The 19,583-nt window shown below is 51.5% G+C and overlaps 6 protein-coding genes across 6 annotated transcripts; 4 read left to right on the top strand and 2 right to left on the bottom strand.

Moving 5' to 3' along the window:
• Positions 1-3,890: 3,890 nt before the first annotated feature.
• Positions 3,891-4,732, top strand: EI97DRAFT_286568 (acetyltransferas-like protein). The gene has a single exon (XM_033794408.1). It carries the CDS (start codon positions 4,114-4,116, stop codon positions 4,615-4,617), a length of 504 nt encoding a protein of 167 aa, XP_033648872.1. The 5' UTR covers positions 3,891-4,113; the 3' UTR covers positions 4,618-4,732.
• Positions 4,733-4,853: 121 nt separating this feature from the next.
• EI97DRAFT_446711 (uncharacterized protein) lies at positions 4,854-9,034 on the top strand (the record flags this gene model as incomplete). The annotated part of the gene is made up of 2 exons (XM_033800048.1): positions 4,854-4,867; positions 4,927-9,034. The coding sequence occupies 2 exons, from the start codon at positions 4,854-4,856 to the stop codon at positions 9,032-9,034; spliced, it is 4,122 nt and encodes a 1,373-aa protein (XP_033648871.1).
• Positions 9,035-9,255: 221 nt separating this feature from the next.
• Positions 9,256-12,361, bottom strand: EI97DRAFT_437964 (uncharacterized protein). Its single transcript, XM_033799453.1, has 3 exons — positions 11,904-12,361; positions 10,821-11,850; positions 9,256-10,764 (listed from the first exon to the last, which is right to left on the bottom strand). The coding sequence occupies exons 1-3, from the start codon at positions 12,094-12,096 to the stop codon at positions 9,720-9,722; spliced, it is 2,268 nt and encodes a 755-aa protein (XP_033648870.1). The 5' UTR covers positions 12,097-12,361; the 3' UTR covers positions 9,256-9,719.
• Positions 12,362-13,869: 1,508 nt separating this feature from the next.
• EI97DRAFT_437962 (WD40 repeat-like protein) lies at positions 13,870-15,600 on the bottom strand. Its single transcript, XM_033799452.1, has 5 exons — positions 15,474-15,600; positions 15,112-15,415; positions 14,859-15,028; positions 14,509-14,789; positions 13,870-14,429 (listed from the first exon to the last, which is right to left on the bottom strand). Exons 1-5 carry the CDS (start codon positions 15,474-15,476, stop codon positions 14,246-14,248), a joined length of 942 nt encoding a protein of 313 aa, XP_033648869.1. The 5' UTR covers positions 15,477-15,600; the 3' UTR covers positions 13,870-14,245.
• A 93-nt stretch (positions 15,601-15,693) lies between these two features.
• On the top strand, positions 15,694-16,939 carry EI97DRAFT_437961 (guanylate kinase). Its single transcript, XM_033799451.1, has 2 exons — positions 15,694-16,324; positions 16,448-16,939. The coding sequence occupies exons 1-2, from the start codon at positions 15,971-15,973 to the stop codon at positions 16,712-16,714; spliced, it is 621 nt and encodes a 206-aa protein (XP_033648868.1). The 5' UTR covers positions 15,694-15,970; the 3' UTR covers positions 16,715-16,939.
• A 1,359-nt stretch (positions 16,940-18,298) lies between these two features.
• On the top strand, positions 18,299-19,538 carry EI97DRAFT_388157 (Poly(A)+ RNA export protein; the record flags this gene model as incomplete). The annotated part of the gene is made up of 3 exons (XM_033796165.1): positions 18,299-18,550; positions 18,627-19,108; positions 19,175-19,538. 3 exons carry the CDS (start codon positions 18,299-18,301, stop codon positions 19,536-19,538), a joined length of 1,098 nt encoding a protein of 365 aa, XP_033648867.1.
• Between the last annotated feature and the right edge of the window lie 45 nt (positions 19,539-19,583).

The following is a 19,583-nucleotide window of genomic DNA, read 5'->3' as shown; positions in this document are numbered from 1 at the left end:
TGTAAGAGGTTAGACCTCTGTTGTCCTCGGTTACACCTCGGTTCTCCTTCTCCTTCCATCACTTCTTTTCCCTCCTTTCCTCTTTTGCCACCACTTACCTGTTGGCGCATTACTCTTTCCCCTTTTCCTTTCTTGGCTTAGGTTTGTTTTGAGTCTTTTCTTAGATTTGTCAGCGGAACCTTCTGGCTTACCTTGATTTCAAATCAGGTTTTCTTGGCAGAACCTTCTGGATCTTGGCAGAACCTTCTGGCCCCTCTTGATTTCAAATCAAGGCCCCTTGACGGAACCTTCTGGTTGCTTTTGATTTCAAATCAGGATTTGTGGTCACAAATCCTTTCATGTATATATTGGGATCTCTTCCCCTCCTTTGTAGCTCTTCATCGAATCCTCTTTGTTCCCCCTAATACTTGGCACTCTTGTGTGTGACCCTTACAAACAATCAGCTAGGAATGGCATGGCTCCAGCAGGTCTTTGATCGTGAGATGAAAGCAAAAGCAAGACAGTCTTATCGCCTACTTATCCTTGATGGATATGGATCACATATCACGATGGAATTTATCAAGTTTTGTGATGAAAATAGGATCCTCCTGGCCATCTACCCACCTCATTCAACTCACACTCTGCAACCACTCGATGTCTGCCTGTTTAAGCCTCTATCATCCATCTACTCTGCTGAGCTTGCCGACTTCATGTATAAGTGCCAGGGCATCTCTGCTGTTACTAAAAGGGACTTCTTCCGCTTCTTCTGGAAGGCCTGGAATGCAACATTCAAGGATTCGGCAATTCTCAAGGCTTTTAAAGTCACTGGCATCTCGCCAGTAAACTCAGAGGCAGTACTCAAAAAATTCAAAACAAAGGAGACTGAGAGACCATCCTCAAGTGAAAGCTCTACATCAGTACTTAGTGTATCAGATTGGAGGAAAATTGAACGCTTATTACATAAGGCTGTTGAAGACATCACCGATTCGAGGACCCGATAGCTCAGTCAGATAATCCATACAATGGCCGTTCGGACGACACTGTTACAGCACGAAAATGAGCAACTCAAAGAAGCTTTATTAAATGAGAAGAAGCGCTGACAGTGTGGAAAGCCTCTGCTGCTCGAGGCACCACAGGAGTACCATGGTGGCACGGTCTTCTGGTCGCCATCCAAGGTTAAGGATGCCCGCGCTCGACAGGCCCAAAAGGATGCCGATGAACGGTCATTGCAACAGCAAAAAATTCGGGAGGCAGAGCGCAGGAAGGCAGCAAAGCAGGAAAAAGCAGATATGCTTGAGGAGAAGCGCCATATGAGGCTGGCAGCAAAGGAGCTTCGGATCCAGCAACAGCAGAAGAAGACAGCTGAGTGTAAGGAAGCTCAGGTCGCTCGGGCAGCAGAAAAGCAACTCCGGTAGGACATACAATTGTCTAAAACGAGGGCCATACATAGTAAAAAGCTCGCTGCACCTCCTCCAGATGTCGTCAAGGAGCCTAAGGTTGATGATGTGGATGTAGCATCTATTGTAGATGAGGTGCCCGCATCTAGGCCTACAACACGTACCTGCAATATACAGCTCCCCCACCGTTATTGATAATAATTTATAGTTGTCAATTGGTTTGGACAGTGCCTTCGAGTGCCCTAACAAAAAATCTAGTGATTTTACTATCTGTATAGAGCTGTACAGCCTTTTTTGTTGTTGGTGTTCGGTGGCCGAAAGTGATCACCAGGTGGGGACGATCGCCAGGCGGTGAGTCACGGTATCGGCGCGTGCACGCTCCCCACCAAAATCGCCAAATCTTCAACACCCCATAACTCCACCAATATGGCAGCTATCGACTCAGCTCTTGCAGAAATTTTGTCGCTAGAACCTGGAGAGAAAGTTAATTATACGCAAATTGCAAAACAATTCGGTGTTAACTGCTCTACACTGTCACGACGCCACCGCGGGATTACTCAGTCAAATGAAGCCACCTTGGGAGATCGCCAAAATCTCAACCCCACACAAGAGAAACGCCTTGTAGCATATATTGAGGGACTTTGTGAGCGTGGCCTATCTCCTACGAGCCAAATGATATGAAACTTTGCAGCAGAAATAGGTGGAAAGTCTGTGGGAAAGTGCTGGCCTTCGCGCTTTATTGAGCATCACAAACTGAAGCTGATCTCATGCTGGGCCTTAGAAATTGACTCTACATGCCACCGAGCCGACTCTGCCTTCAAGTACTCTCTCTACTTCGAGCTTCTAAAGCATAAAATTGAACAATACGATATTGAGAGCTGTCATATATACAATATAGATGAGAAGGGCTTCCTTATTGGAGTACTCAGCAAGTCAAAAAGAGTGTTCTCTCACAGCCAATTTGAGCATGGGAAGCTTAAGGCTATACTTCAAGATGGCAATAGAGAGTGGATAATAGCGATAGCATGTATTTGCACTGATAGCTCAGCTCTTATGCCTGCCTTGATTTATCAGGTGGCTTCTAGCAAGATACAAGATATTTGGCTTCAAGATTTTGACCCTTCGATATACAAGGTGATTTTTGTATCCTCACCTTCTGGCTGGACGAATTACGATATCGGCCTTAACTGGCTCAAACAAGTGTTTGATCGAGAAACTAAGGCAAAGACTAGGCAATCCTATCACCTATTGATTCTTGATAGCCATGGATCTCAAATTACAATGGATTTTATTCAATATTACGATGCTAATAAGATACTTCTTGTGATATTTCCACCTCACAGTACCTATACGCTGCAGCCTCTTGACATCTGCATGTTCAGCCCTCTCGCTAGTACATACAGCGCCGGCCTCGCAAGCTTCATGGAGGGTTGCCAAGAGCTCTCCAGTATTATAAAAAGGGACTTTTTCCGCCTATTTTGGGCTGCATGGGATAGCTCTTTAACAGCAGCGACTATCCTAAAGGCCTTTGAGACCACTGGATTGTCGCCCTTCAATCCCGACAAATCCTCATCCGGTTCAGCTCTCCACCGGAGGAGCATCCATCGTCAAGTGAGAGCAGTTCATCAATACTTAGCGCAAGCGACTGGCGTAAAATTAAGCACCTTTTATATCAAGTTGTGGAGGATGTTTATGACTCTCAGGCAGCAAAGTTGTCACGTACAATCTACTCAATGTCTGTAGAAAATCAGTTACTTAAGCATGAAATTACTCAGCTTAGAGATGCTCTTTTAAATGAGAAGAAATGCCACCAGCGAGATAAGCCTTTGCTTCTTGAGGTGCCAGAGGAGTATAATGGTGGAGCTGTATTTTAGTCTCCTGCTAAAGTCCAGCATGCACACGATCTTCAGGTACAAAAGGATGCTGAGGAGGAGGCTCTATGGCTTCAAAAAGATGAGGAAAGCAAGCATAAGAAGGAGCTAAAGATTCAAAAGGCAGCTCTTCTAGAGCAGAGACATCGTGAGAGAGCTATTGCTAAAGAGGAGCATGAGCAGGAGTGTGAACAGAAGGCTCTCGAAGCTTAGGAAGCATGCAAGACTCATGTAATTGGGAAACAACTTCGCGATAAAATCAAACTTGCCAAAAAGGGAAAGCCGAAGAGCTTTAAGCCTCTAGAAGAAACTCTGCAGGATATTAAGGCTGTACAGCCTGAGATTTTGGAGGTTGAAGATGAGGTGTCCGAAATCGGGCTCTCAATGCGCACGCGCAAGATACGGCTCCCTCAGCGATACCGCTAGCAAATATTGTGCCTAAGCAATGCAATAAGCTTCTCTGATTGCTACTCTAAAAAATCTCGCGATTTTATAATATATAATAAGCTCTATAGCCTCAAGTTTGTGGGTGGTGCCCATTCTAAAAACGTGCACGCAGTGAGGCCGTGCACGCGCTGATTAAGCACGTTAGCAGAACACTAAGCCCGAAATAAACCTAGCGTGCTATTTCTCTCCTGAGCACCGTCCCGTCTTGATATTCCCCCAACACTTGCTTGGGCGAGCAATCAACTACACTATCCATGATATCATCAGCGTCTTCATCGAATAACGGAACTTAGAATTCTCCTCTGGTCAAGGGCGTCAGTCCATCCGACGTCGCCTATCGCGTGATTCGACAAATCCTTGGATCACGCAAGGGATCAAGCGAACGTCAGTTACTCACTAGGAATCTTGAGACTGCTCCCATGTATGGCATTTTCACACCCCCAGAGCTGCCTCAGGGCTTTCGAATTCAGAATTTGGTTTCTCTGGACCCCAAGAACCGGCAAAATGTGGTAGACAGGGTGCGCAAAATTGAACGGAAGGCCTTTCCATCCAGTGAAGCGTTTGATTTTGACGCTGAGCTCAAGAAGAAGAATACTTCCATGTTAGTCGTCACCAGACCTGACGAGCTTACCGAGGTGGTTGGATACTTGGTGTTCCTGCGAATGCGAAAGGTCGCTTTACTGCACAAGATATGCGTCGTCGAACACATGAGGCGGAAAGGTATCGGTAGATGCCTCATTCATTCTGTTCTGCTCCAATTAGAAAAAGGTGGCTGTCATAGCATACAGCTATGGGTTGACGAGGCTCGCAGCCCAGCCAGAGAATTGTACCAGTCATACGGCTTCCGAGAAATCGACCGCTGCGTCGATTACTACGGACCTGGGCGAACGGGCCTGAAAATGCAGCTATCTATCGAAAAATGAGGGCCGCAACCTGCTTTTTAGTGGTTGGTGGCTCGGATTCTGAGAGGTGGCAGGACGACGATGCACCCCTTGCGATACCGCCCTCTCATTCCAGTTCACGAACGCGAAGACGCGCCAGAGCGCGTTCGTAGATTCCAGTAATTGAAGAAAAGAGGGGTGGGCGTGCAAGATGGATTTCAGTCTCTTGCTCCCCGTTCCCATCGTTGCGCCATCGGACGTTTCTTCAACGCATGACTATGGCCGCCTACAGGTGGGTTGAGCCGAGTTTTCTGTCCCGATCCCTATCGCACATTGCTAATGACTGCTCAGGCTCATTGTGATGTGGGCCACGGCCACGGCCGTCTTACTCCTCGATCCAGTGGCTGCGGCGTCACCGCAGGTGAATTTCCCGCTCAACTCACAGTTTCCACCCGTTGCGCGTGTTGGACAGCCATACTTCTTCAAATTCGCATCTACGACCTTTCAACCAAAACCCGATGACCTGCAGTACTCCTTGATCGGTAACCCCTCATGGCTGGCCCTCAATGGAGAGAACCAAACACTATCGGGTACCCCTGGCGCTGGCGACATAGGAGAAATCACTTTCATCATTGCCGCCGCTGGCGAAGCTGGCGCCGTAGCCAATATGGAGTCGAGACTGCTTGTTACAGATGCCGAAGCTCCAATCGTAAAGCAGAACGTATCGGAAGATCTCGCTACGGCCGGTCCACTTTCCGGGCCGCAGACTTTGACTCTGGGCCCTTCCAAAAGTTTCGAGGTGAAATTTCCGAAAGATACCTTTTCAAATGTCGACAAGAATACAAAGTACTATGCTAGCCTGGCTGATCATACGCCACTTCCAGCGTGGATCAGCTTCGACGAGGCGTCATTGCGGTTTGCAGGGATAACTCCTGCGATCGTGATGTCGGCACAGACATACGATATGCTGCTCATTGCGTCTGACAATCCTGGGTTTGCGGCGGCGACTATGTCATTCAGCCTTGTCATCAGCTATCATCAACTGTCATTCAATCCCCTACACCGGGAGATCATTCTTGCCAAAGGAGACCAGGTCAATATCACGGGCTTGCTGAACTTCCTTTTCATGGACGGGGCGCCAATGCGAGAGCAGGATATCAAATCAGCTTCCGCCATTCTTCCTTCCTGGCTGTCATTCAATGATCGAACACTGGAAATAGCTGGAAAGCCGCCCTCTGGACTCATGTCCCAGGATATCACTGTCTCCGTTGAAGACGTGTTCGGCGACACAGCAGAGCACTCAATCCACCTGCTTTTCAAATCTCAACTCTTCCGGAACCAGATCGGAACGTTGAACATAACTGCGGGGAAGCCCTTCGAATACCAGATTCCTTCTTCAGTTTTCCTCAATGTTGACGAGACCGTCAGTCTTGACTTCGGGCCTCTATCTGAGTGGCTCAAGTTTGATACCAAGACGCTCATCATAAGTGGCTCAATTCCGGAAAACTTCAAAGCTGGCAGCGTTGAGGCCATGCTCTCTGCGACTTCAGCTGATGGCAAGTTACATGACTCCCAAACTTTCCTCATTCAAGTCCTGAGCGCCGAGAATGGCGAAGGCTCAATTGCTGGAGGGGCGGGCACGCAAAGGCCCAATGCTGCTGGCCCCGACTCTGATGCTTCTAATTCCCACCATCATTCGAGGTCGAAGGCAGGCATCATTGCTGGGTCCGTGGTAGGTGCCGTCATTGGTGCCATGTTATTGTTCGCCTTCGGGTGCATATTGTGCAGACGCAAAAAGAATACAAAGGGGTATTTCAGCCCTAGAAGCCCACGAAGCCCGAGGAAACAAGACATCTCACGACCGATTATGATACACGATGACTGGGACACTACAGATAGGGAGATGGAACAGGACCTGGAGAAAGGCGACGCTTCCTTGGACTCAACGCCAGAAGGCCTTCCTCAACTGAAACTCGACTTGGCCCCAAGTCGCGATATCAGCAAATCGCCTGTTAGTTCGATTGGCGAAGGCGAGTCTAAGATTCTCAGCGACTTTGCCGAGTCCGACTGGGGTATGAAAGATGAAGCTGGACCGTCACACCGTCCCCATGACTCAATGAAGATTCCAACTGCCATAGCGAGACGGGAGTCGGATTTTTCGACCTCGTCTAAGAAGCATCGCCGCCGTACCACGATGGTGTACCGTGATTCTCAACGCAGCAACGGCTTACCTGTCAACCGACGCCTGAGCGGGCTAGGCCACGGATGGCACGCATATTCGCCTTCCCGGAGTAACAGTATATCGGAAGCTCGACGCACGCTCAGCTCCAACTCCACACGCACCGTCTCTACGAGTATCCTCTCCACGGTACCTTCTGCTCACGCCCGGCCGCTCGCAACTCGACATACCACATCCTTAACAACGCCAATGCACAAACGTTGCAGCATCCGTGTGGTGTCAAAGAATGCGTCTACGTGTGCGAGTCTGAGAGAGCACCCTGACGAGGACGCGAGCTGCAAGCGATCCGAACAGAGTCCCAAGACGATGTACGACAACCTGGCGGACCGTCGAACATTAGCCGAAAAGAGGCAGAGCTATATTCGGAAGAGAGCTTCTGCTCAATCGCCCTTTCCATTCTTTGGGGCAAGTTCATCCAGGGTTTCTTCCTCGAGTTACAAGCCGCCTACCAGCGTAAGCGCTGATGACGAAACAGGCGTACGGCCATCCCCTTCTCCCCTGGCCACCAGCACTTTCGCAGATGTTGCGAAAGACAAGGCGCAAAATCAAGGGAGTGGGCTGCCGGAATGCTTGAGAATAAGAAAGCCATCGGATACTCCAACTGTAGAAGAGCAAACGAAATTTCCTGGTAGCCTACACAAACCGCCGACTGCCAGATCGTTCACAGGTCGACAACCTAAATCCCCCGCGACAGTAACGGACCGCGATCGGGTGTACAAACGCTATCAAATGTCAAACACTACAGGTCAGGACGCAAATAGCGGTAGACGGTCGAGCGTCCGTGAGAGTGTGCGCGCACAGGCGTTGAAGGCTAGCTTGAACAGTCTCACAGGGAGCAAGATCTTCGAAGACGCGGAGGCGAGTGAGAGCGCATATTCGTCAGAAGAAGAAGTAATCGAGGAGTACGAGAAGCGAACCACGGCCAAACCTAGTCAATTCCCTCTGCCCCCGCTGGACCTCTACCGCCTCAGACATAGTAGGAGGAATAGCAAGCAAGAGGACAAGGAAGCGAAGGATGGACATAGACGAGAGCTGAAGAAGATCAGCCAGAGAGATCCCACTCCCTACCCCTTCGACAACGAACACGGAGGCAAAGAGAATGAGCCTCACACTCTGAACCACGCCGTCCGGGCTTCAACACCTAAAGACAAAGCCAAAAGCAAACCAGTCAACGTGTGTCGCTCACCCGAACGACCCAAAACCATTGCCTCCACGACCTCTCGTTCCAAGCTCACATCGCGCCACTCCCGCTCCAACTCGCGAATAACCACCCGATCCAGTACCCAACGCCGTCCCCTCTCCCGTCAACCTTCGAATCGCTCTCGACACTCACGGACGCAATCTACCACAGCTGGAACTTCTCGACCTCCGTCTCGCCACTCCACCACGGCGGCCAAAGCGGGATGCGATCGTTCACGCACTCAATCATCGGCTTACCCCTACTTTGACATTTCCACCCTCCCAGACACGCTCAGAGATCCCTCCAAGCCGTCTCAGGAATCTGACAAACCGCTCGTGAAGCCCGAAATGGGCACCATGGCCTCGCTCATTACGCGAGATGTCGACGGGAACATCCTGAACTACGGCCTCCATGAGCGTCCTACGATTGAAGAACTAGCGTCCACCTCGATAGGGATGCGCGCTTCCAAGGGAAAGCTTAGTTCTTCGGCACGAGAGAGCAGGTTAGCGCAGGAAGCGAATAAGCGTGATGGTGCCGAGAACAAGAAGCGCATTTCGACGAGGGGCGAAGGGTCGAAGCGGAATACGGTTATCGTACGGCCAGGCGTGTCGTCGCCGGTAGAGCCTTCGTCGTCACCGGGTCCGTTGGTGGGACAGGCTGCGTATTCTGCTGGGTTGGGATTGAGTCTGGGGCGGCTCTTGGACGGTGGGACTGATACAAGCATGGGGTTATCGCTAGGTGGTAGGGAAGACACACCCGGCGCGTTTACCATGTCGGACGTGGACGCGAATAGCGAATGGGTGCGCGAACGCACTCCGCTCAGCGTGCTGGATGACGGGAATGGCGGTAGCCCTGAGCGGCTGCGGGTTGTGGAGGGCAAGGGCAAGAGGCCGATCAGTAAGGAGGTGGATGAGGAGTTGAAGGTTGGGGCTAGTCGCAAGGCGAGGACGACGACTTGGGGCAGTTTGAAGAGGTTGGGCATGGGGTGGGGGTATTGGGAGGGGAGGGAGAGGGAGAGGGAGAGCAAGGCTTTTCTGTAAGGGATGGGTCATGGTCTGGTGGTTTTTCCTTTTTGGCTTTGTTCTGTATTTGGCTTCTTTTCGGGGGGGAAGTCTAGAGGACATAGTCAGAGGGCGACTTTCGGGCCGTTTAAGGTGCTGTTGGTTTTGACGATTGGGCATACAGGACAACAGAGAGGATAGGGACGGTTGATTTACTGATTTGGCGGATATAACATGATATCCGGAAGGTCTCTTTCGTTTTTCGCCGTGTGCGGCGTTCACCCCAACAGTGACTGATGTCGAATATGAGTAGCCCCTCCTACTGTACAGTTATGTGCCAGTGCGCAGTTCACTCCAACACGACGTATTCGTGTCCAGGCTATCAATTAAATAAGTGAGCTCTAATGGTAACAATCATCTCGCTATCCAAGATTTCCAATCCCTTTTATACTGGAGATGCCAATATATATCCGGCAATTACTGTAAACCCCCACGCCGGTAATGCAAATGCCACCGAACTCCCACAATATGTCCAACCCATCTCGAGACTCCATGTCCATCTCTTGCAACCATATACCGGAATCGAGTCTTCCGTCACTCGACCGATTATATATGTGGTAGTACACACATTAACTCTTCATGATGCATGATTTTCCCATACGTCTTCACCGATTCCCTCCTTTTGTGCTCCATATCTCTTCCCAATGCTCAGTACACCAGCCATTCACATATGATCTACCTCCACGAATCTCCCCCTAATCGGCCTCTTCCTCCCATTGCCATACCCAATCCCTCCACTCGAGACATCACCATCAGACCCCCTACTTCTTGGACTCCCGCCGTCGGCACTAGGAGCCAACCCACCACTCCCTCTCACCGGTACAAGCTGCGCATAGAACTGCGCTGGGGTATTGCACGTGCTGCGCGGAATGGGCGTGTGTGCACCGCCGCTGTAGGCAGCACTTTCGGGGCTGCTCGGTATTCGGTCGGGTGTCGAAGGGTGGGAGCGAGTGATCGGATCGGGTGGGGGCGGATAATAAACTTGCTGATTCTCCTGTTGCGGAAGGAGTGGTATGGAGGGGTGGGAAGGTGAGGAGCTGGGTGGTGGATATGAGTATTGGCGCTGGTGGAGAGGTGGCGAAGGCTGAGGGTAGGCGTGTGGGTCATAGGTTGTATTAGAGGAATCCGAGTGAAGAGGGTATCCAGCTTGCGGGTAGACGGCCGGGTTCTGGGCAAACTCGGCTGCATACGGTGAAGGGAAGGGCGGAGGGGTGCTTGGTGTCATAGACTGATAGGCCAGCGGAGCATACTGCCATGTTGGAGAGATGGGATCGCTATGTGAGCGCGAATGAACAGAGAGGCTTCCTGAAATTGGAAGGTGAGTATTGGTATCATGGGACTGCATGGTCATATATTTTGCCGCACCTGGGGAGGTCATCTCGGGGACGGGTGATGTTGCTGCCAGTTCCACTGGAGGTGGCGTTGGAGCTTTTAATTTTCCGTCCTTCTGCTTCTTCGCCTTCCTGTGACGACGGTGCAGGCAGAACAGGATAAGGAGTAGTATCGCAATGAGCGCCACTAGACCTCCGACCGCGCTACCTACAATGGCTCCCACGCTGACCTTACGACCTCTTGACGGCGAAGCTGTTGCGGTAGGGAGAACACGAGTCGCTGTTCGGGCGGAGAAGGAGGGGACACGTGTGAAGTAGACTGCTAGATCAATATGGTCCCATGAAGGTGGCTTGGTCACTGTGGCGTCGCCGGTAGGCCTGTTTACAATCAGTATAAATGTAGAAAAAGCCATGCTGTTTGGCACGAAACTCACCCTCCGCCTATCACACTTATAACAGGCGTAGGTACCGCGTATGCGGACAGCTTGGGATCGTACTTATCCCAGAGATCCTGTTGTGCCCCGTTATAACCCAAATTCATGTTATGCTGGCCCCAGCCGTCAGGTGTGTCGCAGTCTTGTGTGTTCGGGAACCATCCACCAATTATGATCATCTGGTCTCTTTTGACAACGGTAGCGGAGCATCCGCCGTGACCATAAACGCTTGTGGTGTTTTCAGCCGGCCATGCTTTGATCCAGGTAAACGATGGTATTGAAAGTATGTACGCATCATCGAACGCTGTGGTATTGCCTTGATCGGTCGAAAAACCACCATATAAATGTATCTGATAGGATGTGTGATCGTCCGCCCAAGTGGCGCCAGCGCAGAATTGTCGACGCGAAGGAGGCACCGTTCCACCAGCTGTCTGCGTATACCATTTCGAAGAAGAGATGTCAAATATGTGGATCTTGCTCATATTGGCTCCGATAAGGCTCCCATTTTGCCCGCTTGCTTCCACACCGCCAAAGTACACGAGGAGGCCACCGTCGGACGCAGGCAGATAATGCAAGGACCCCTCAGACCTTCCAATCGAATCCGGTCCACTGCTATTCGTGAATATACCGCGTGTGAAATCGTAAGTAACAAAGTCGCTAGTCGCAATGGCATCCCCGGTCCAGTCTGGCGAGGTATGGTTGTTTAGATATCCCCCGAGGTAATAGCCACGCCCGAGTTCTTCGACCTGTGTGCCGGCGCCGAAAGACACGCGTTGCAACGAGTTTACATTGCTTTCGTACTTGGTTTCGTTCCATTGGTTGAGCAAAGTATCATATGCCCAGAAAGAGAACTCCTGTGGGACATTTTGGAACTCGCCGCCGTAGAGATAGAAGCATTTGTTGACCTCATCCGACCACAGAACGCCACCGAAGACGTTCGGAACCCTATTGTCCTTGGTTAAGTTTGCATACTGCATTGGCATCCCCACTTGGTTCGTCGTATTCAAGTCGCTATAAAGAAGCCATGTATCTGTAGGCAGGCGTCAGGCACAGGGCTATCCCAGCCAGATGTGATTCACGCACTCGTGTAATTGAGAGGATTTGATGACAGTGGCTTCCAGGCCACAAGGCCGCCGTCGATGTAGAGTTTGCCATCGACGTAGGCGGTCTGGTGGGCCCAGCGCCTGCAAAAGTCGTTCAATGGGTCTTTCGAAGCCTGTAGGGACGGTGTAGCAAAGAGAACCGCTGCGAAGGAACATAGGCGTAGCAAGGCCATGATCCGGGATCATGTCGCCCCGGCCAATCTATGCGAACATGAGTCTGCGAAGATGGGGTATGTTCTGCAACGGAGCAATGAGGAAGCAGATGGGAAGCAAAAGCTCCGACAGCCTGGAGCTGGGATGGACGGGTCAATAATGACGGGGCTGAGGTCAAGCGTCACCAAGCTCCATCGGGTGTACTCTGCCCCTCTCTGACTGCGAGCGCCACTGGGCGGAACAACCAGTTGTGCTGAGACTCGTATACGAATAGTGCTGTTTTTGGTTTGAGGGACAACGGCCCACGTCACATAGGTATGCGCCAATAGCGCTGGGTGCATTCGGTTGCGCCACAGGTACAAGACGTCCACAGTCACATGGGCGAGCAGATATCAAGTTGGCAGTTCTCAATGGTGAATCGCGATCGCCGATGGAAGCGTCCTGTGTCGCAGAAATTCGCCTTCTAGGATTGGGCGGACGTGTTGGATTTCACATAGTAAGGTGCCGAAAGAGAGCCCTCACTATAATTGACTCTCGACGATAAACACAGAATAAGAAAAGTTCCGTCTGGATTCGAAGCGGCTGGTACGAAGAAACAAGCTTTGATGCATGCACATACGAAGAACGATTGGGTGCCGAGAGCGGATGAGCTACCTTTTCAGCTCTGCCGGATCGCGACGTCAATTGGTGAAACCACTGCACTGCTCAACAGCCGTTCAGAGTGGCATAAGCGAGTGATGATCTCTGTCACTGTTGTTCCGTGCAGGATACCTTGTCCAACAACAATTTTAGATCTATCCCTTTGATGGCCTGATTGCCTTGTGCGACTGGTGTGATACGGTACCGCTCATGGAGCCTGAATTTCGTGACGTTGAGTGGCAATGGGAACCGTGCTCGAAACACCATCGGACCTCCAGAACCCTAGCCAGATTGAGTCCCAGAGCATGAGTTTGAATTGGTGGTGATGCGAGCATTCCAGCTATCGAGATGTGCGCATAGGGTTTGGTCTGGATGAGGTTGGACAGCTGTGGTCATATTACTGCGAGTATCGAACGGGTTCTTCCGACGAGACTGCACGTGGCGGAAAACACCACATCGCATGGCGGTCGTAAAGCAAGGATGTAGTGATGGAACTGACTTGGACGACCAGATACAGCGTGGGATCCAGAGAGATATATGTAGGCCTAAAGCGAACCTAGAGCTCCGAGACCAGCTCGGAAGCCGGCGAAATCGAGCCCCAGGATTAGAACAGCCGGACATCCTTCTTGGTCCGTTATAAGCAGCGAGATCATAGAGAAGGTGAGATTCGCTGCGAATAGGAGAACAGACCGACGATATGTATGAAGAAGAAAGAGAGATGGGATGGGAACGGCAACAGATAGATATTTCGGAGTCCTTGGCGCCGCGCTAAACTCCGTTTGTTAACGTGTTCCGAAAGAGGAAATTCCTCCAACACCATCATCTTCAACTGCCGTATCTACATTATGAGGATGTGTAGAACAATCTTGAGTGAATATTTAGGTGCAAATATGCTCGAGGCAGAGAGCCTTTTCCTCCTCTTACACGAATCTTCCGCCAAAGCATGTGCTTGAGAATCGCAATGCCAATCAAGGTCTACTGCCTTGTATAATCCTGCGGTAATTCGGGTGTGCATATACACGGTATCTAGCTTAGGCACACCTTCCGAAGTAACAGAGATTGGCTTCGTTGACGGACATTGCCCACGACTTTACGATGCTGACTTCGCCTGTCACGTGCAAGATACTACGTTGAATGTTTACAGTTTCCTGTACCTGCCATACCAGAGGATCATTTATTCGTATCAGACAAGATAGCCGGTGAAAGGCATGCGCTTATGCTTAAGCAATCACCAAGTAAGTGCTCGATTCTCTTTTCGTACATGCTTTTCAGCATTCTTTTTGTCTTGTTTGGAGGGTAGCAGTTGCCTGAGGCCATCGACTCTACACTCGAGCGTATCCTGCCCCTTTGTTACTTTCAAAGAGGAGCGTACAGCATATTGAAGCCAGTAAGCTTCCCCTCCCTCAGATACCAACCCATTCATCCATGCTACATCATGGTGTGATATAGTACGTCACAGCTGCCTCCTCATCCACGCGCTCAAACTGGTAGGTATCTTGGTTGTTTCAGCAAGGGTAAGCTGCAATTCCATCAACCTGCAGCTTCACGATAGAAGGCGATGTTCTGATTTCCACCTCCTAGGGCAAACATCTCGCTCCGACCGGCAACCTTTGGTAACCATTTCGCCGACCATAAGGGTTTATCACCATGAGAGTGTGTGGCGACGCATGTGCGGGTTTCGATGCGCCATATTTTGGCTTTCGAGTCGTGGGATCTGAGTGGAAATGTTAGCAATGGGTTCCAATCAAAAACCGTTTCGCCACCGCAGTGATATTTGAAGTGATCAAACGTACGCAGAAAGCAAATATTCTCCAGTGTCGCTCCAATCCACACTTAATACCCAGCCGCCATGTCCCGTGAGATTCGCAACCTGCTCGCCAGAGTTGACATCGTATAGAGCAATGATCCTCGCATCACCAGCAGCTGCTAACAGCTTCGACGCAGGGCTAAACGCTACGGACCGCACTGGATGTACGAGACCCGCGACAGAATGTGACAAACGGCTTGTGTCGTTGTTGAAGATGTATATGCTGCCGTTCTCATGGCCGGAGGCTGTGAAGCGGCCATCCGCGCTCTGGACTCTCTGTCAGCAAATCTGTATATCCGTTGAAGGTAGCATAGAATTCGGAAAGCAGGCACTTACCAGATCCACACACAGGCCGAAGCTGCCCTTGGTCTCATACTCCCTAATCTTCGGCATTCCCTGCTGGTCCAGCGCCCACACATTCACTTTCCCATTGATGCTCGAGCTAGCGAGATAGTTCCCATCAGCACTGAGCGCGATCGCCCACACGTCGCCGGGCTTATTCCCATCTGTTATCATCAGCTAGTGACCTCTTATAACCACCTCCTTTCCTTTACAAGGAGAGAAGAAAAAAACAGGAGGGCATACCCACCCACAATTTCTCCGTCCAAGCTCCACTCTCCATTCTCTCCCTCCGCACTCCATATCTTGACCTTCCCTTCAAATCCCGCACTCGCGGCTCTCTGTGCTTCTCTCGCGGTAACGAGATGATGGATTCCGAGCGGATGTGCGTTTTCGAGTGTCTGTACGAGTGGGAAGTCGGATTGCGTGGTATCATAGATGTTTATGCTGCTGGCCCCGGAGGCGGAGAGGAGACGGGTTTTCTTGGGGGCGAGGGCAAAGATGTCGGAGGGGTGGGCGGAGGTTAGGGTGTGGAGGGTTAGGTATTGCTTCGACTGGTAGTGGGGAGGTTAGCTGTGGGTTTGAAGCTCGGTGAACAAAAGGGTAACGTACCATCCTGAAGGTATTGGAGCCTGACTCTGGTGTTCAATGATAAGGAAAGAAAATGAGTGCAAATGTGTTACGGAGCCATAAGAGACAAATTATAAGACACTCGGATTCCTTGACGTAGGTAGCAAGCTGTTCCAATTGCAACGCGAGCTCGGCGGGACCTGGACGCGAAGTCACACCCCTGTCCACCAGAGAGCGCTCCCCGCCATGCAAACATTGCAAACAAATTTCTACGAGCATCCTTCACCGCCAATCGCACACCGACGCCCCTCGGCGAGTGTGCGGATAGATAGTTTATCAATGTCTCCTCCATGCCGTTGACTCTCCCCCGAAATCCAGCGTTCTTCCGCACCGCAATCCTCGACCAGTCATTCATTCGAAAGAACATTTCCCTCGCTCGAACTCATCCTTCATTCTCGGAAGCGACACCCCGTCCTCATAAAATTCCCGCCGCACCTCACTCTTTCCTCCTCCCAGCTGTCGCCTTCACAACCACCACCATGCCTCCAACAGACCCTTCTTCCCTCCCTACCTCGGCCCTCACCAAACACCGCCCCATCGTTATATCCGGCCCCTCCGGCGCCGGCAAATCCACCATCCTCAACCGCCTCTTCGCCGAATACCCCAACCGCTTCGGCTTCAGCGTATCGCACACGACGCGGGCTCCTCGGGCGGGCGAGCAGCACGGCCGTGAATACTACTTTGTTTCTCCCGAAGAGTTTGGCAAGTTGGTGCAGGAGGGCGGGTTTGTGGAGCATGCGACATTTGGGGGCAATCAGTATGGGACGAGTGTGGAGGCTGTGAGGAGGATTGCTGAGGAGGGGAGGGTGTGTATTTTGGATATTGAGATGGAGGTATGTCTAACGTCTCCGCCCTCATCTATTTACGCAGTTGTCACCATTGAAGGCTTCCCATCCTCTTCCATTCTCTCTCTCTCTCTCTCTCTCTTTTGACAAGCGTCGCTGACTTTTCTTCAGGGTGTCAAACAAGTAGCCAACCACCCCACGTTTCCCAGACCCCGCTTCCTCTTCCTCTCGCCTCCCTCCCTAGAGATCCTCGAGCAGCGCCTCCGTTCCCGTGCTACAGACAAAGAAGAAGCAATTCAAAAGCGGCTCAAGCAGGCGAAGGTAGAGATGGAGTTTGCCAGGAGTCCAGAGGCACCGCATGAGAAGATTGTGGTGAATGATGACTTGGAAAAGGCGTATCAGGAAGTCAAGGAATTTATTGTTGGGAAGGATGCGTAAATAGGCATAAGAAGCGAAGAGGGTCGAGGCTGAGGGGATAGAGAGGCAAAAGGGAATGTAGTATGATATCACAGCGCTATAGATGTGTATGAGAATATGGCAGGCGTTTTATCCTGCCTTGGATAGCAACTTCGCTATAAATGTCGCCGCCAGGTCTGCGAGGATCATATCCCTTCTCAGGGAATTGATGGTAGAGGTCTTTTCGAGCCTGCACGGCCACGATCATGATGGAAGGAGACTGCGTTCAAGCCCGTCTCCGAAAGATTGGCTGGGACAAGTTGCAGGTGGTCCAGCCCTCGCTGATTAACCCTCAGCATGGACGACTAGACGAATGGCACCCTTAGCATCACATGCAAGTCCACTATATACCCAACCCCGGCAGGAGCAAAAGTCATTCTCATTCATCAGATACCGTCGTAGGCAAATGTGTAACAGCAACGACCACCTTGCCACGTAGGGCCCAGGCAGTCTCAGGGCTTGACTCTATTTGCGTCTTCATCACCTGAACTCGAATGACTTTTGTCCGTGCTCCCTCTGCGAGTGCAGCTTGATGAATCCGGCTTGTTCGACCAAGCACCGGAGAGCCTACGTCAGAGCTTGCATCCCAGCCCAGCCAGCATGGACCAGACCAGAACGCCCAAAGTCTGCAATAGCTATCCTCGGATCCGAAAATGAAAAAGGCTGGCGGTTCCTCGCATCAAGAATAAGCCCCATTGAGTGACCCTCAAAGAACTCCTCATATACCTGAGGAGCAAGAGAGCAATCGCGGTGACTACCAACTGGACGAAAAAACCCACTCACAGTCATCCCGGTTGACACCGCACCACTTCCCTCCTCAACCCTCCAGCTCCAAGCCAAAGAACCGGACCTTGGATGTAGCGGACTCATATCGTCGTCCGGGGCCACACCTTCGGGACGGCCTAGAACTCAAAGCCAGAAAGAAGAGTACAGACGGGAAACGGGGGCCGGGACGATGGGAATCGTGAGGGCGCGCGCTTTTGTGGCGGTACGTGTTGCTGTAATTGCCATTGCAAGCAATGGATGTCCGGGGACTTTCTCCCAAAGCGTTGTGTGAGAGACGTTCTAGTCGGAAAACCAGGACGCTCCGTGTGTAAGCTTCGATGCGATTCTTTGACGAGGAACTGCGGAGGAAGAAAAGAGAGGGAAGCGAGCGATGCGGTTTTGATGCGGAAAGGAAATTTTGTCGGGCCGAGAGTATTTCCGTGTAGCCAAGGCTAGGCTGAAAGGGGATGGGTGCCTCTCTTGCCTGTTGCTGCTGCAAGTGCCTGTGCGTTCCGCGGTTTCTTTCACAGCTTCGTTGAAGCCAGCACCGGTCATTGTACTTATAAAGACGCTACGGCGCGTTTTTAGTATCTTTGTTACTTTGTCAATCCTTTGCCCTTGAGTCCCGAAGACTTGCCTCAAGAGAGAAACCTTGGACCATAAGGTGCAGCCGAGTCTTCGAGCTTTCGCAGCCATATCAACATCGCACCATAGCTCTCCCACCGAAACACTCCACGCGCACCACCTACAGCCGCAACCACGACCACCACAGCGTTATAATCTCGCACCTGAACAATAACCATGGCCGGTCTCTTTGGCAGTACGCCCGCCGCGACTGCCACCTCCACAACAGGTGACATCAGCAAAGACGTCGACGTTCCCAATCCACCCACAGACGGCATATCCGACCTCATGTTCTCGCCGACAGCGGATTTCCTCGCCGTGTCAAGCTGGGACCAGAAGGTCTACATCTACGAAATTACCAGCACCGGAGCAGTAGGGAAGTGGTTCTTTACCTGCAAGGGCGCAGTTCTCGGGGTCGCTTGGTCGACGGTACGTTCTTCACATGATTCTTGTAGCTATGCTTGACAGGATTGCGTATATCTAGGGTTACTAACAAGATATCTAGGACGGCACACGCGTAGCCGGCGGCGACACGGCCGGTAACGTCTGCATCGTCGACCTCCGCAATGCCCCCGCCTCGGGCGAAATCCAGGCCCAAATCGCCAAAGCGCACGAGCAACCCGTCAGATCCGTCCGCTGGTTCAACTACAACAACACCGAGATCCTCGCGACGGGGTCCTGGGATAAGACGGTCAAGATGTGGGACCTCCAGAGCGCGAATCCGCTCGCGACGCTGGACTGCGGAGAGCGCGTGTACACGATGGACGTGAAGAAGTATCAGAATCGGCACTTGATGGTGATTGGGACGGCGGAGAGGCATATCCATATGGTGGATTTGAACAACCCGGTCAAGATTTACAAGACGATTACGAGTCCGTTGAAGTGGCAGACTCGAGTTGTGAGCTGCTTCACCGACGCTTCTGGTTTCGCTGTAGGGTCCATTGAAGGACGCTGCGCCATTCAGTATGTCGACGACAAGGACGTTGCGTAAGTTCCCTTTTTTCACTTCTCCAAGACGGCTACCAAGACTCCAGCTAACATTTCCTCCCGCAGCCTCAACTTCTCCTTCAAATGCCACCGCCAACAAGACACAGCCGACCGCAACATCGCCAAAGTCTACTCGGTCAACGCAATCTCGTTCCACCCGCAACACGGCACCTTCTCCACCGCCGGCAGCGACGGAACGTTCCACTTCTGGGACAAGGACGCCAAGCATCGCCTCAAGGGCTACCCGGATGTCGGCGGCTCTATAACCGCCACGGCGTTCAGCAAAGACGGGAACATTTTTGCTTATGCGGTGAGCTACGATTGGAGTAAAGGGTACAGCGTCAATACGCCGAGCATGCCGATCAAGATTCGGTTGCATCCGATCACTGGGGATGAGTGTAAGCCTCGGCCTGGAGCGAAGAAGCGGTAGACGATGAGGGGTGTTGGTTGGGGGAAGAATGGGGGATGAGGAGTA

This window comes from Westerdykella ornata, assembly GCF_010094085.1.
Source record: "Westerdykella ornata strain CBS 379.55 unplaced genomic scaffold EI97scaffold_66, whole genome shotgun sequence".
NCBI classification, from domain to species: domain Eukaryota; kingdom Fungi; phylum Ascomycota; class Dothideomycetes; order Pleosporales; family Sporormiaceae; genus Westerdykella; species Westerdykella ornata.
Note: the sequence above shows the minus strand (reverse complement) of the source record. Positions and strands in the feature narration are given on the sequence as shown.

Coding starts and splice junctions, on each gene's coding strand:
- EI97DRAFT_286568 (XM_033794408.1), top strand. CDS start 4,114: ATGTATGGCATTTTCACACCCCCAGAGCTGCCTCAGGGCTTTCGAATT.
- EI97DRAFT_437964 (XM_033799453.1), bottom strand. CDS start 12,096: ATGGCCTTGCTACGCCTATGTTCCTTCGCAGCGGTTCTCTTTGCTACA. Junction 11,851..11,903: donor AAATCCTCTCAATTACACGA/GTGCGTGAATCA, acceptor GCCTGCCTACAG/ATACATGGCTTCTTTATAGC. Junction 10,765..10,820: donor ATAAGTGTGATAGGCGGAGG/GTGAGTTTCGTG, acceptor GATTGTAAACAG/GCCTACCGGCGACGCCACAG.
- EI97DRAFT_437962 (XM_033799452.1), bottom strand. Junction 15,029..15,111: donor CTTGGACGGAGAAATTGTGG/GTGGGTATGCCC, acceptor TGATGATAACAG/ATGGGAATAAGCCCGGCGAC. Junction 14,430..14,508: donor GGAGAATATTTGCTTTCTGC/GTACGTTTGATC, acceptor ATTTCCACTCAG/ATCCCACGACTCGAAAGCCA.
- EI97DRAFT_437961 (XM_033799451.1), top strand. CDS start 15,971: ATGCCTCCAACAGACCCTTCTTCCCTCCCTACCTCGGCCCTCACCAAA. Junction 16,325..16,447: donor TTTTGGATATTGAGATGGAG/GTATGTCTAACG, acceptor ACTTTTCTTCAG/GGTGTCAAACAAGTAGCCAA.